The 17,158-nt window shown below is 36.6% G+C and overlaps 1 protein-coding gene across 7 annotated transcripts in view; it reads left to right on the plus strand.

Annotated features, from left to right (window-relative positions):
• The window catches only part of nbeab (neurobeachin b), a 408,948-nt gene that overhangs the window by 88,234 nt on the left and 303,556 nt on the right, over positions 1-17,158 (plus strand). For 6 of the 7 annotated variants that reach the window (XM_067450409.1, XM_067450410.1, XM_067450412.1 and 3 more), the window contains exons 2-3: positions 7,889-8,120; positions 16,971-17,071. In XM_067450409.1, coding sequence (XP_067306510.1) covers positions 7,889-8,120; positions 16,971-17,071 — 333 coding nt within the window. Of the gene's footprint in view, positions 1-7,888; positions 8,121-11,617; positions 11,746-16,970; positions 17,072-17,158 lie in introns of those variants that run through there. The other variant, XM_067450413.1, reaches the window with a different exon arrangement.

Here is a 17,158-nt window from a genome sequence, read left to right on the forward strand (position 1 = left end):
TATTACAGCCTTGGTTGCACTTTATGTCTGCCATTTATGCAGCATTTACCAAATGTGCACCAACTCCCAGTACCAATGTGGCCTTTATATGAGCTTTCTTAAAAGTTTGATCAGTTAAGCGAAGCTCATAAAACTCAAATGTTGACTCATAAATGTCTTGACCATAATGTTTAATAACCTATTTTTGTCCAACTTAATTTTTTGCTTTGAGTGCCAAATCAGTGGATTCTACATTGAGCGTTTCTTATATCTACTTCCATTCCTACCTAGAGAAATGGAACCATCAAACTAACACTTCCTATTACCATTGTTTTTAAGCCTTTTTCTAGAGTTATAAATTCCCTATGTGAGCATCTATATTGGATAGATTCACAGAGTACATTCTTGAAAGAAACAGTAAAGACATTTATCATTTATATATGTTATAAAAGATTTGTATTTCAAATAAATGCTATCCCATTGAATCTTCTATTAATCAAAGAATCCTGAAAAAATGTAGTCACGAAAATATTAAGCAGTTGTTTTCAAATTGATAAGATGAAATGTTTCTTGAGCAACACATCATCATATTAGAAGGATTTCTGAAGGACTATGTGACGCTGAAAACTGGAGTAATTCAGCGTTGCCATCACAGAATTAAATTACAATATATAAAAATAAAAAACAGTTATTTTAAATTGCTATAATACTTATAAATTTGATTGTATTTTTAAACAAATAAATGCATGGTTAGCAAAAGAGAATTCTTACAAATACCAGTATTTTAATATATAAAATACTTTTCATTAATCATGATAATTTTGTGTTCAACAGTTCAATATTTAAATGTAAAGATTTGGGTTCTCATTTGAGGAAGTGCGAGCACGGATAACCCTAATGTTTACACTCATAGCAAATAAACGGCTGTTTCATTAAAATATTTAAATTAGTGTCCAGGCATTTTAGTTGAGTGTTTTGAGCTGTAGCGACTCTCAGTCCGTAATCTAGACATTGAAATTCAATGGAAATTAACAGAGATTAACTGTTCACTGTGAGTGATTCCTGTTTGGCCTGAGAGGGAGTGCTTTCTTTTATCATGACTGTATAATCTTTGATTTTGAGCCTCCATTTACCTCTTGTCGCACAATGGATGCAAATTACTTCTGGGATCTGAGCATGCAATTAAACACCTCACTTCAGAGTGTGACGAGCTCTGTGATTAAAGGAGAGGGTGAATGGGCAGGCCTTGTCTGGCAACGCGCTAACAGTTTTGCACTGGTTATAAACTTATTAAAAATTGATATTGAATGATATGTTTCACAGTTTAGTGATAACAGAAAGCAAGAACTGCAATGTTCATTAAAAAAATATATTATTTTATGTCTTGTTAAAAAGAAATAGACAAAAATACTTACACAACCTCTTGGCTGGTGTTAGGTAAAACTGTCCTCACTAACATGCAGCGCACACACTGAAGGAAATATCCCATTTGATTTGAAAGGAAAAGCTGTGCTGCAGTGGATATGTTTTTTTACTTGTTCAGAAGATTGATTTTAGCCATTACAAGCAAATTAGTTTTTATGATTCTGTACTTGATTCTGTGACTACAATTCTGTGTAATGTAGGGGAAAAAACCTCTAGTGTCTCATTGATATGCTGGTACACTTCACTGAGTTTTCTTTAAAACAGAAATAAATCTATGCAAGTCTTATTAGAGCGGTGAGACTGCCTGTTGGAAAGCAAATTAAGTTTGATCAAAACTGACTGGGCTAAATTCATGATCATTTCTAAATGGATGTGCGGTGTATTACATGTTGATCTTTTTATATTAATATAAATTAAAGGGATAGTTCACCCAAAAAGAAAATTAGCCTTTGATTTACTCACCCTCAAGTCATCCTAGGTGTGTATGACATTCTTCTTTCAGACGAATAAAATCAGAGTTATATTAAAAATGTCCTGGCTAATCCAAGCTTTATAGTGACAGTGAATGGCTGTTTCTGTTTTGAAGTCCATAAAAGTGCATATGTCCATCATAAAAGTGCTCCATACGGCTCCAGGGTTTGATGAAGGCCTTTTTTAAACGAAGCAATGCATTTGCGTGAGAAAAATATCCATATTTAAAACTTAGCAAACTGTAATCTTTAGCTTCCGCTAACTGTCATACTCGAGTTCACGAGAGACTGGAGTCCCAGCGTATGACGTAGGACGCTTGGGTGAGAATATGCTTGTTCTCCTGAAAACGTAGTTTTGCTTTGATATCCTCTGTGATTCCACGTTTGTCACCGAAACTTACGCTACGCCTGCATCCCACGTCATGCGCTGGAACGCCAGTCTCTCGTGAATGCACATATGACGGTTAGCGGACGGTTATCACTGCCATTATAAAGCTTGGAAGAGCCAGGACCTTTTTTTTATATTACTCTGATTGTATTTGTCTGAAAGAAGAATGTCATGTAGACCTAGGATCACTTGAGGGTGAGTAAATCATTTTTGGGAGAACTATCCCCTTAGGTGGTCACATAAAGTAAAAGTTTAACATTTAAAATCAAGCATAGTATATACAATAGATTTGATCAGGCCTGTCAAACTTTCGAGTTTCTTGCATTTAGCCATTTTTATTTTATAATACCCTCAGCATAAAACTTTTAAATAAGCAAAACTGTTATTAGTGTGCCTCAGGGTTCAGCTTTGGGGCCAGATGTGTTTTCAGCTGAGACTTCAGAGAAACATTGTTTTTTTTTTTTCTGTTCACTATTCATACTAATTAGTTTTTAGGGAGCAGACACATGCTGCATACCTTCCTGCCATAATACATTTAGTCTGGCATTAAAGCAGAACCTTGTTCTATTGTTTTTGGTGAAAAAAATGCTAATTTTCTCCATTGCTGTACGGATAGTTATGAGTTTGTGTGTCGTCTGCTGGCTACTTCTCACAATAATCCTTTTAAAGTGTTTGTTGGAGGTTTCCTTTTATCATATGCATGTTTAACGTGGATAACTGTCTTTTTTGTTATTATAATTGATTTAACATGCTGTGCATTGCTGTGCTCTATAATTGTTGCTGCTGTCTTCTTTACTGTCAGTCACTGCACACATTGGGATGTCATAAAAGGCTAAGAAAGCCGAGTGATGGACGCTTTCATAAATGAAACGCCTGTCATTTTTTTCCCAGCGATGAGACACTGTTTATCGCTTCCCCCACTGCCTCTCGTCATGCTGTTTCGGTCCGTTAGAGAGTACAGCTCTCACACATCCATGCAAACCACTCCTCAAATAAAGGCTGCAAAAATAATGTGGTTGTCATGACGCCCATCAGCTGTTCAGTTCAGAAATGAATACAGTAGACAGGAGACTGTCAGTCAAATCAAAGCAGCAAGGCAATTACATAGATAGCTCATTTAAGTATTGGTTCTAAGCTGTTTTGTTTTAGAATTTAGAACATTGACAGTTTTGGTTTCTAAACAGTTCAATATATACACACATACTATATTACTGTGCCTTTAAAAGGATTTATTTACTTGTTTGTGTCATTTTATTATTTGTATTTAGTATATTTTTCTTCTTTTGCTGCAGAACAACTCTGACACATTTTTTTATTGAGAACAAAATATCTAAGGGATCTGAGGCGCGACAAGAGTTAATTCCTGCCTTCCAACTAGAATACTGAACAAGTTAAACTGAGTTGTTGACTCTGGATAATGTTGTAAAATAAGCCACAAGAAGCAGGGGTCTATTTTCCACATGTGTGCGTCGCTGCTCTCTGAAGAATGTGCCTGAAGTTTTCCCATGTGACCGAGACAAATCTTGAAATCTTCAATTTCATGCTTGCTTAGTCCTTGGAACACTTTTATTGATTAGGGTTTATAATTCCTTAATGATGATTGTTATGACCGGAAGAGGGCTGGAAGGATTTTGCTGTTGAAACATCTGTTGTTGTTTTTTTTTAATGCAACTTTTTTTTGTCAATACATCCAACTTAAACGAGTCAATCATCAATCTTTTTTTCATGTTTTTGTCTTACCCTTATTCACTATGGTAAGCCTATTTTAAGTGTTTGTATTTGACTTGTCTGGACGTTTTTTTGCGGGATGCATTCAATAATATTACCGATCTGCCTGCATTGACACCATTGTATGAGAACTGGACTGAGCTGGAAGATGACATTGTTTTCTCCAGAGCGGCTGTATATATTAGGGGTTAAATGACTTCCAATTTTTTTAAGTCGACATTTATGTGGTGAAAGTCGAGTTGATGTCGACTAGTTGCTGATGACGTCATGACGTCATAAACAAATAAGCCTGAACCTCGAGCTGAGACACGAACATGGCTCTTCTTGTGCACAGGACAGCTATGGCATATGACACAGCACTGCCCATAAGGTTATTGCTCCTACATAACAGCTTTTGTATCAGTACTTTTGTCTGATGGTTGTTATATTTCTCACAGGTTTCTAATGAGATACATACAGATAAAGTAGCACAATAAAGATTACATGTATATTAATGCATCAGTGAGTGATTGCGTGTGAACATTGACACTATTTTCTGTGTTGCATTATTTACCTGTTTGTACCAATCTGTATTGTAAAAAGCACCTTATAAATATAGGTGGCTTGGCCTGACTTGTATATACATTACTCTTTACCTGTTCGTCTCATTATATCCAAAATAGAGAAAAGTTGCTCAGGCTACTTTTAAGCATATATGTTCTCTGTGAGAGTCCATAGGTTAGTTACCACAATGAGCGAGAAAGTTAGACATGGAGCAGCTAAATCTCAAACTTCCAGGAAATTCAAAAGAGGAGGAGAGGAGTGCAAAAAGAGAATGTGACTGAGCTCGTAATAAAACAAGAATCAACATTAGCTTGGCTTTTCGGACATGGCAAGAACTGAGGGTTTTGCAATGTAAAAGTGACACAAAAATTGCTTTTTTAAGTGAGTTAGGAATTTATTGAATATATAAATTGCCATATGCAGCTCTCTAACAGAGTTGAATATTAGACTGCTGTCACTTTAAGATTTTTCGCACAGATCCAGTATACCGTTTCTCAACTATTAAACATTCCAAAACTGACTGTGTTAAAATGGTACAGAGTTGACATATTGCAACAATTAATTTCTACTTTTTTGTTATTCAAGAAAAAATAATAATATATTGCACTATGGGAAGGCCTTAACCCTTAAAGACCGAGACAGCCGCCCTAAAAATAACTATCGTTCTAAAATGTTTAATAACTTTTAAACCGCAAATCCAATCTGCATGCTGTAAACTGCACCATAAAGAGGAGAATCTCCGCTTTCCATAGGCATAATATGTTTCGCGATTGATCATTCAGAGGCTCCGTAGTCAGCATCGATGCGTCATCAAAATATGCAGCATTGACTAAAAATAACTATCGTTCTAAAATGTTTAATAACTTTTTAACCGCTAATCCAATCTGTATGCTGTAAACTGCACCATAAAGATGAGAATCTCCGCTTTCCATAGGTATATTATGTCTCGCGATTGATCAGTCAGAGGCTCCGTAGTCAGCGTGGATGCGTCATCAAAATATGCAGCATTGATTTGTCCAGGAAACACACGTGGGTTGTTCCCCTGAGCCAAACAGAAATTATTATTTTTTTTATTAGTCCCATCCTCTGTGTCCAGATTCGTTGAAACTTTCATCAACTCAACCAATAAACACAGTGTTTGGTCTTTTGAACCACGAATCACGTTTCTCTGAAAAATGAACGTGGGTGTGAATTTGCATGCATCATGAAACCAAACAGAAATAAACGCGTGCAAAGCTCTCTCTGTCAGAGCACAGCCAGTATATTTCTCTATTTGTATGTAGTTTGTGTTTTTACACATTTTCACTATTATATTTTCCTCAATTTGTGTTTGAGAAGATTATGTGCAGAGAAGTTGAAATGTCCGTTTATGAAAATAGCCGCCCACGTGTAAAAGTAGCCTCAGTTTATTTTATTTCACGGTTTGTTGTCACAACTTGATGTATTGTTTGCGTTTGTTTTTCATGCTCAAATTATAATATATTTCTCTGAAGAAAAATGTTTGTTTCAGTGTTGTTATAATATAACAATCTTTCTATTTACTTTATTACTTGAACCTTTTAGGACACATTATCAGTAAATAAAATACAGCTGTTTTCACTCAAAAACCTAGAAACGCCTAGAATATTGTTATAATAAATGGCTATAACTTGCTGAGGGATTGTTACATGTAAACAAAATTTAATCTGGAAGTGTAAAACAACCAAGTCTAACTTTCTAAAGGAAAAAATCCAAACTTCAAGAAGTTCTGTTCGAGTTCACAGTAAAAACATCACATTTTTGCTGCCATTTTTCTTGAAATTATATTAATTTAATCCATTCTCAGAATAAATAAATGTAAAATTGGGACATCAAATGAGCTAGATGGAAACTTCAGGTTCTCCTGTTTAAAATGATATATAGCACTTGATGATAACTGCTAGAATGGGGGAGAAAAACAAAGAAAAGTAGAGGCACATCAGGCGCCCCAAAAATGTTCTAGGTCTTTAAGGGTTAAAGGGGCGGTGAAATGCTGTTTCATGCATACTGAGCTTTTTACACTGTTAAAGACTTGGATTCCCATCCTAAACATAGACAAAGTTTGTCAAAAATGCTCCTTCCGGTTTCTCACAAGTTTCTGAGAGTTTTTTTTCGAGTATGGCTCGGCTTGACGTCGATAGAGCGGAAAGTCCTTGTATGGTCCGTACGGGCTCTTCTCCCGGAAAGGTGCGCGTGTGCGCGTGATTAGAGGCGAAAGCAAATGCACGCCCATAAACACTCGCTCAGCTGCAGATCCAGTCGTCCAGTCGTCCTTCCCCCCCCCCTCCCCCCCCCCCCCCTTAAGGTAGCCAATGATGAGCTGATTTTAATTCAAATGACATTTGAATATCCCTCCAAAACTCTCTTTCCCCCTATGTATTTTTTTTTATACATAGTAGCATCAATTATATAATTGCAGTTATTGTTATAGTGTTTAGAAGTATATTTGTATTTATGTATAAAGATAGGGATTAAATTATACTTATTTTTGATCTACTTATTTTTGGTTTGTGTGCATTTAAATAGAAAGTCATAATTTTAGCCCCCCCCATTTAAAAAAAAAATCTGTTTTGATTTGTATGATGGAATTAATTTCATTCAGTAAATGTATTTAAAAATGTCATATTTCATTGTTAGAACATAATGCTTACAATAGAGGCTTAACTGAATACTTTCCCAATATACATCCATTTTGTGTGTTTGACCATTTAAGCGCAGTAAGCCACTTATTTTGGTACTTGCAACTCAAAAGCTATTTGAGGGGCAGCTTCATGTGTGTGCCACATATAGATTAGTGGTGCGCATACTTTTGGTGTGAGAACAAAATGTGTACAATCATGTGCGATACAAGCACTGTCTGTCCAGAGCGAATGAGACGAGTTAGTGAGTGAGTGAGTGAAGGCGTTTGTGTGTCACTTCGCCATCAGAGAGAAGAGAGCAAGAACGTGCAGATGACGTTGTTGCCTGCACTGTTGGCAACAGAACGGACCGGCTTAGAATAAGAAAGACATGAGACTGAACGGCCGCTCACCAGTCTGGGCCGATCATGCAGAAAAAACGGCTGAATCCAGGCCCTGGCTGGTTGATCGGTGCATTTGTAAGCACAAACAAAATAATGCATGCAGTTGGTTTTTTTTATCACAAGAAAGCCAAATGTTGTATAGCACACCGATAAGCTATTTGTTGTCACAATTGGTTAATTTGCGTTTGTTGATGTCAAACAGAACCCGAAAGCTCTAGTGTGAAAGCATCCTTTCTTGTCACATATAATGATTCTAATCTATTCCTTGTCCTTTTCCCTTCTGTTTTTTTTCTCTCCCCTTATTTTCTGCTCCAGCTGGTTGGTGGTGAATTTGACCTGGAGATGAACTTCATCATCCAGGATGCAGAGGCCATCATCTGCATGCTGGAGCTGCTGGAACACTGTGAAGTCACGTGCCAGGCAGAAATCTGGAGCATGTTCACCGCCATACTGCGCAAGAGTGTCCGAAACCTGCAGACCAGCACTGAGGTTGGCCTCATTCAAAGGCTATTGCTCAAAATGAGCTCTGTGGATGACATGATCGCAGGTGAGTGGGCCCGACCTGACCCCAGAGAGTTAAAATTGACCTCTTGTAAAACCCATTTCTTTCTATTTTCCTGAAGCCCTGTAAGTGGTTCAGCTCTGAGATGAAAGACATGCAAAGCAAAGTCTGAGAAGGAGGATTTTCCAGATTATCACTTAAAAATGGTTCCTTGAAAGAGCATTTGTATGAGTAATTAATGAGAGTTTATCTATTTAGTTAAGTTGACCCTTTTCTTGTGTCATTACAAAAGAAGCAGTAAAAAAAAATCCTTACCACAAACAAGCATGGAGATCACCATTGGCTTCAACTGCCATTTTGCTTAATTTTTTAAAATAAATAAATTTATATTTTAGTTTGATATCTGAGATCAAGCTGTGTCATTGCAAAAGCAGATTTACTTTAAACTTCAGTACATTGCATATTAAATGGAGCTTGTTGTTTATGTATCATAAAAAAGGTCAGAGATAACGCTCTTAAATCGGTTTTGAACAACACATGCAAGATATGAGCAATGTCTTGTAGATTTCTTAGACGTCCCAAAGGGATGCGAATCGATGTGAGTGAAAGAAATGGGGATTAAACTGCCATCTTCTCAGCAGTGGAATTCATCATTGGCATGAAGAAGAAACCGAGAGAAAAATCTCATTAGTTGCACCCTCTCGTAATGAGATTGAGTGGCAGTTTAGAGCAATATTAAATTTTAGTTGCTGTTTATGAATGAATAATATTGTTTTTTATTCATTCTGTATATAATTCATGGCTAAAATATTCTGCATTGATGCCATTTTTCACAATCAGAATCTTTTAAAAGGGAGACGCTGTGAATTGCCTAATGGAAGATTTCAGCAGCAATCTTGTTGAAGATCAAAATTAAAGTGTAAAATGGTATTAATTACCATAAATTCTCATGTTGATTGTTTAACCTGAAATGAAAGCCTTTTTTCCCCTTTGATGGCAAAGCTTATTTTTCAACATCCATAACTCAGATTTTCAGTGTCACATTATCTTTCAGACATCTGTTGATTTTGTGCTTAAGAAATATTTATATGAACTGCACATTGTGAAAAATGGCATTTGATGTATGCAGACAAAGAACGATGTTGCCCATAAATTACAGACATAAAAAATAATCATAATTATAAAAATCTAAATTACTGTTATTAATTTAGTATTTAATTATTTATAAGTGATATATAATTGTTCATGAAGGCTGTAAATGAAAAACACCTTTCCTGACCTCAACCCGATAGAACACGTTTGGGATGAATTAGAGCTGAGACTGCGAACCAGACCTTCTCGTCCAACATCAGTGTCTGACCTCACAAATGCGCTTGTAGAAGAATGGTCAAGAATGGGTTGTTATTAAAGCTCACTGTAAAAGCCAATAGTAATTCTTACTTAGACTTTTTTTATTAACTTTACTTAATGTCCAATAACTTGAACTTACTTTTTAAAAAATTGTAATCTGAACTATTTGCATGCTAATGCATTTGTTACTCAGAAAACCCAAGTAAACATTATTTGACTGGTTTGAGTAACATTTTGCCAAAGCAAAAAAAAATAAAAAAAATAAAAAAAAAATAAAGGTGGGCGGGTAAAAGGTTGAGGCGGAGCAATTCTTAATAGAATTTTCACTAATTTCCTCCACTTCTGCAGTCATCGTTCTTCTTAGTTGCATTCACTCATTTTCCAGTCATCTAGAATGTTATTGACTATACAACTAAATAATTGGGAGAGCGTCACATAAGCTGATTTCATACATTTATGTTGATTTCCTAAAATGTCTCACCTTTATGGTGATCAGTGTTCCCTTTGTACTTGGAACTTAATCGATATTACTGTATGTATGTGTATATAATCTTGAGAAGGAAAACTGGTGTAAGGACTCAAGTGCAGAAATAAAAGATTTATTTACAAAAATAAACAGAAAACAAAAACCCACGAGGGGGCAAATTACATAATCAAAACCATGAACTGAAGACATACCACAGAGGGAACCGGGAGACATAGATGAGACATGCAGCGATCCGACCAAGACTGACAAACACAAGGCGTTTATAAAGGAAAGAAATCAAAAGGGAATCAGGGAACACAGGCGGGGCCAATAAACACTAATCAGATAACAAGGGGGAGGGATCTGACAATGACACGAGCACATGCTCAACATAACAAAACCCACATGCTCACACAAGACAGGACAGGCATGTGACTATATATATATATATATATATATATATATGCACGTGTGTATACACTCTAAAAATGGCTGGGTTAAAAACAACCCCATTGGCAACCCAAAAATATTGGACAGAACACATGCTGGTTTAAATTAACCCAATGGCATTTTAACCCAGCAGGCTGGGCTGTTGAGAAAACCCAAAATGTAGTACTTTTTTTTTTTTTTTTTTACCATTAATGGATTTGCTATTCTGGGTTATTCTTGCTGGGTTGTTCTTAAAAAAATCTCCTGTGCATTAGCCTACTGTAAAACTAGACAATCATGAAAGAACAAATGAAGAATGCATGTTTAGACTGTTAAAACAATCATTTTTATTGCTTGACAAATGGTACAATACACAAATGTGTTAAAATTGGCAACAATGACAACTACAAACCTAATATAGTCTGTCAATTTATTCACGTTTAAATCGAACTTTTATTTTGACGGGTTGCCGTGAACTTAAGTCATTCCCTGCGTCCCAATTCGCATACTATCCATCCTAAATAGTATTCGAAAATAGAATTAGTATGTCCCAAATCGTAGTATGTTGAAAAGAGTATTCCAAAGATTCCCGGATGGTTTACTATTTCCGGTCCGAATTCACAGTATGGATCGATGGGCACTCCAACGGCTGATATTGCCCACAACCCATTGCGAGTTGGACGAGGATTCGATTAGAACTACAAACGCGGATAAAAAGCGTTAAAAAAAACTACAAACATGGCGGATGTGCGAGTTCGACGGTTAAGTAGAGAAGTTTAGATAAAGGGGTTTGAGTGACCAACTATCAATATTTAACCTGACAAAAATATATTTATTCAGTGTTGTCACATTATATTTCACCCGCAGCAGCATTGAGAACTTTTGAAATGACACGTTTGGCCATTAACTTTTAAATGCATCATTATATTTAAACTGTAAATACATGAAGAGAGTCTCTGCATTAAAGACCCACAAATGGCAGATCAACGAGCGGCTGCATTTCTCTCCGATACGGTAGGAGATTAAACTGAATGTGGAGGATTTGAACTGTGATGAATCTGACGATGATTGACAGGGCAGATAAACGGTGACGGGATGCACGTAACTAAGCGACAGAGTCCGTTAAAGATGGCGAAGTAGTATGTCCCGAAGCTTGCATACTTTTCTGCTACACACTCAAAAGTATATACTTTTTCTTCACAAAAAGAGTACATACTTTTAGGACGTAGTATAAGTAGGCGAATTGGGACGCAGCATCTGTGTTCACGACACGTGCCCCCGTCATTCACACAGAAACGCAAAACATGGAAAAGTAATATTTAAATAGTATTTAATATACACAGACACTCGTATTCGGCTACAGTCTGGATCCCTGCGTGACGCGACTGAACGCAGCTGCGGGACCGAATATAGTCTAACTTACTTGTGAGTCGATGCTATACAGATACTATCGCCACATTTTTAACATTTCAGTATGTACTTGGCACCGAAGTACCGGTACTTGTGACATCCCTACACAACCATGTTTAATTTTCGTAAGGGGATCATGGTTCTGTGTAATCACAAACTGTAATCTATCGTCTCACATGCTTACCTAAACTAACACTAGTCAGTAACTTATTTGCATTGCATCGGATTCTGAGGTAAAACTTTTGTCGTCTTAACGTCATTAAGCTTAAGAATTGTTGCCGCGAAGAAAAAAAAACTATAATTATGCTAATTAAAATGATTATTAATGAAAATATATTAACTTATCATAAAACATATGCAACCAGTGGCTTTGCCTTTTGCATTGTCCTTTCAAAATGACAGTTTGGGAGCGAATTTAAAGAATCAAGGCGGGAAGCACGTGAAACAACCAAGCGTAGAATCAACCAAGCATTGTGACCCAGCAGGTTTAACCCAACGACTGGAAATTTGAAACTACCTAATGGTGTTAAAAATGTGACCAAATAAACCTACAAAAATTACCCAACAGTCTTAACCCAGCATTTTGGGATTAAAAATAACCCAGCATTATTTAAGAGTGCCAAATTTAATGCCAATTAATCATCTTAACATTTTATTGCTAACACTTCTGACAAACGTTTAAGGCTTTTATATTTGTGACAATATCTAACAATTGACCATGCTTGAGTCACACACAGACTTTAACATTCAGCATGTAAAACACAACACTGGTAAAACTTTTTTTTTTTTTTTTTACACTTAATACAAATCATTGCTGTCATTATTGGGGTTATACTGACAAAATAATACAGCGAATAAAATGGTCAAATAAAGCCCAAAATAATAAAACAAAGTTACAACTGCCCTGCGATTAATTTATTCATTCTGCAATGCATTCTGGGACTACACTTCCTCAGCCCACAGATAGAATTATGTCAACACAACTTGAATGGTTTAAGTAAGCACAACTTGATGCAATTAAGCTTACTATAATTGAGGGTTAAGTGCATTTATGCTAGGTGAACTACTAAAAATATGTTCACTTTACTTGAAGAAAACCTGGAAACCGATTGCACATAGTTTTTTAAGTTGCCATAGCTAAAAATGACAGATTTAAACTAGGGATGGGCATTTTCCCAAAATATTGTATTCGAATATTTGGGCTCATAAAAATCGAATATTCGAATATTCGTTTATTTAAATTAGGTATTTTGAGAAAATGAGAGAGATGTTTTTCTTTTTTTCTCTAAACATGTCGTCACCATTTCTGAACAAGCTTATGATTAGGCAATGTACACAACACGCTTACGTTATATCTTAAGGTTTTTAAAACATTAAACAGTGTGTAAAAAAAATGCCTAAAGAACAAAAGCATTATAAGCTCAAGGAGCACGAGCGCAGAGCGCGTCAGTTAGCGTGACGTACACACACACACACACACACACACACACACACACACACACACACACACACACACACGTCAATAGGCTATAGCCTACCGACCTGTGTGTGTGTGTGTGTGTTTGATATGGCTGATGTGTTTACTTTGTATTGTTTCACATTTTCATGTAGAGAGAAACTATAATATTATTGGATATTATTCTCGGGTGAGAAAATGCGCCACTGACAGGCGTTGCGGAGACAAAGATAACGGTTAAGTGAAGTTTGAGTGAAGAACTTTGTGTTTTCTGTTCATAAACCCTCAAAGAACTTTAAAGGAAGCATTTGTCTCGAGATCATTTTGCTATCATAAGTTATCTCACTCTCACTCGGGGTACAGATGAGCTTACCTGCACCCCTGAGCAGTCTGGGGTTATACTGACAAAATAATACAGCGAATAAAATGGTCAAATAAAGCCCAAAATAATAAAACAAAGTTACAACTGCCCTGCGATTAATTTATTCATTCTGCAATGCATTCTGGGACTACACTTCCTCAGCCCACAGATAGAATTATGTCAACACAACTTGAATGGTTTAAGTAAGCACAACTTGATGCAATTAAGCTTACTATAATTGAGGGTTAAGTGCATTTATGCTAGGTGAACTACTAAAAATATGTTCACTTTACTTGATATGTATTAATTAATTCATTTGGGAGGTGTTAGATTTCTTTACTTTTATTTGAATATTAAATTAACTGCAGTTTTCCCTTTAAGTTTGCTTTGCAAAAATAAGGCAATCGGTTGCCAAACTTTTTTTTAAGTAAACTGAACTTGTTAGAATTTACAGTGTACATGTAAAGGCAGGTGTCCAAAAACTTTTGGCAATAGAGTATATAGTGTTTCTTGAGTAAAGAAAAAAAGCCCGTTCTTTATTTAAAAACAAGCAGAGATGCTCCAAAATGACCTTTATTCAAGATAGAGGCAGGGCGGAGTTATTAGGTTTTACCATTATGAGTAGCCAATGGAATTACTAGGTTTAGTCACAAGCTCTTTTTAATACTTTTCATTGGTTAAATATTTCTAAAATCCACAGATGAACATAAAGGGTTAGTAGTAATGATTTATTAAAAAAATGCAGATACAAGGTTTGTCCGACTGTGACGATATATTTCACGAGTTCACACTTACATCAATTAAATCAATTACATTAAAGGGGGGGTGAAATGCTGTTTCATGCATACTGATCTTTTTACACTGTTAAAGACTTGGAATCCCATACTAAACATAGACAAAGTTTCAAAAGTTAAGGTGGACGTTTGATGGGAGTATTTCTTTGTCAAAAATACTACTTCCGGTTAGTCATAAGTTTCGGCAAGTTTTTTGAGATCATGCGTCCCCATTGACGTTAGTGGGGGCGGAATTTCCTTGTATGGGCCTTACGGACAATTCTACCGGAAGCGCGTGAGAGAGCGAGGGAGAGAGCGAAAGCAACAGCCTACGCCCATCAAAGCGGGGCTTGTAGGATGCTGGACAGGTGACAATTACACATAGCACATAACAATGTCACCAAAAAAGTGGGTTTTTGGTTGCCAGACCAAGACAGTCCTGCACAGATTCGCCAAAAACCCCGCGTTAAGGCAACAGTGGATGTAATTTGCTTTTCCGGATCAGCAACTGAGTTGCGCGAATGTTTATATCTGTTCGCTGCCGACTGTTTCATAAACAAGGCCCAGCTCGACGCCGGATTTTCCCAATCGCCTAATGCTGAAGGATGGAGCAGTCCCAACGTTAGAAGGGTGAGTGAGACTGCTTTTAGTCCGCTTACTGTCTACACAAACCACGCGTAAACACACAAACACACGTGCACAACTGCACTTCCCACATGTACACCTTCAAAGACAAAAATACGACGATATAATTCAAGTATAAATATGTAAATAACACAAGCCGCTAAGCATATTATATAGTTAGTGTATAACTTGTAACTTACCACATACAGACGTCCTGCTCTAGTCGTTTTTGCTGCTGCTCCTGTTCAACTGCAGCCTCTGGGTCTGATTCCGGATCATAGATGTATGGCTGTATCTTATTAAAAGCCATATTTTTATTTTGAATAAAGTTTTTTTCCGCTGTTAGGGATGACGCTCGACTCAACACACAGCGCGCTGCTGCACACGTCATTATTTAGCTCCGCTCACACGACACGCCCCCACCCGCTCTGCTTTTTTCGGAAAGACTCGGAACAGCGCATCTTTCTTATATAATTATTAAAAAAATAAAAACTTTTCGGAGATATGCAGGATGCAATGCTACTCTATAGGTACTCAAGATTGACATGACACTGACTGAAACTGAGTGTTTCACCCCCCCTTTAAGTAAAGATTATGCGTTGTGGCCTGCTGTCCAAGGAGGGCTCCGGGTTCAGAAATTTTGCCCGAACCCAGAGTATCGTGATGAAGATAGTCTAGAACTAGATTGCAGTTTATGATTGCTTTGATATTTATAGCAGTTGATTTAAGTAAGTGCGGAGAAGGGGTGGTGGTGGGATGCTGAGAAACCGTCAATGACAGGAAGGTAAATCGGCTGTCTATATACACCTCCTATCATTGATTAACTGATTAGTTTAATGTGCTCCTCTTGTGTTCAATTTAGGTTTAATTATCTGAGCTTGCTCCACCTGTGTTTAATTAGATTCAATTGTCTGCGCGTGCTTCTCCCGAAATTAGTTTATAAAACTTCAATATGATTAAAATGTGCAGTTCACTACACACTACATTTGTACACTGTAAAAAAAAAAAAAAAAGTCTCCAAATTAGATTTTTCTAGTGACTGATCTCATCTAAATTTTTCAGTTGGCCGAATTGAAATGCTGTGAATTGATGCTATTTTATTCCCAAATATGAAATTCGGCCAACTGAAAAATTTAGATGTGATCAGTCACTTTTATTATCAGATTTTATTTTAAAAGTGTAGTGTTCCAACTTTTTCCAGCTTGAATATCCAGTTTTACTCTAAATTATGCCATTTTACGGAATTCAAATTTGTTATAAATGCTGTTTAATATTAACTTTAATATGTATTTAACCTGAGACATGTCATGAGAGCTAGGTTTTTAAAGCTTGGAACATACTCTCCAAGAACAAAGAAATTAGTTTGTTTTCTCGAGGTGGCAAGAACAAAAACAAAGTTCATTCTTGCCAGTATATTCTATACTTCACGAGAAAAGCAGGTGCCGATCATCTGCGTTTCTCCACATTAACCACACCCACTTTATCAATCAACTTTATTTATATAGTGCTTTTACAATGATGATTGTTTCAAAGCAGCTTCACATTGCTAAACAGGACAATATTGCAACAAAATTTGATTTGGCTAGTTGGAGATTTTATAGAATTAAATATGACCCAATTAATACTTTAAATGTATGACCAATCATGAGAACTTTTTACTCTGTTCTTACGGAGCATGTTGTAGCCTTTAGGCATTAAAAAGTCGGACTGCCTAGTATGTACATTCCATTTAATCACTAGACATATGTTTTATGTCTAGATTAAAATATTTCAAACCAGTGGAAGTTCAAGGGCATTCTGGCTTTTGCTTCCAGACTCAGGATAGGTGCTGGGGGTTCTTATTGATCCACCTGCACGTCTTACTGTGAAATTGTTATTTTGCACTGTGTTATAACACAATGTCTTGCTTTAGTTGCACACCTGTTCCCCGGAGAATCCTACTGTTTACATCCACGCTGTGCCCACTTCAGTAATCCAGAGCTAACGTCTCTTTATCTCTCTGTTTCTTTTTTCCTATGATGAACAGACTTGCTGGTGGATATGCTGGGAGTTCTAGCCAGCTACAGTATCACCGTCAAAGAACTCAAATTGCTCTTCAGCATGCTGAGAGGAGAAGGAGGATTGTGGGTAAGCCACTGAAAATGAGTGAAAACTCATGTAGGGCTCTAGGGCTCCAAGGGGTTGTTAGCGTCACCTCTTTTGGAGATTTTTTTT

This window comes from Pseudorasbora parva, chromosome 8, assembly GCF_024679245.1.
Source record: "Pseudorasbora parva isolate DD20220531a chromosome 8, ASM2467924v1, whole genome shotgun sequence".
NCBI lineage: Eukaryota > Metazoa > Chordata > Actinopteri > Cypriniformes > Gobionidae > Pseudorasbora > Pseudorasbora parva.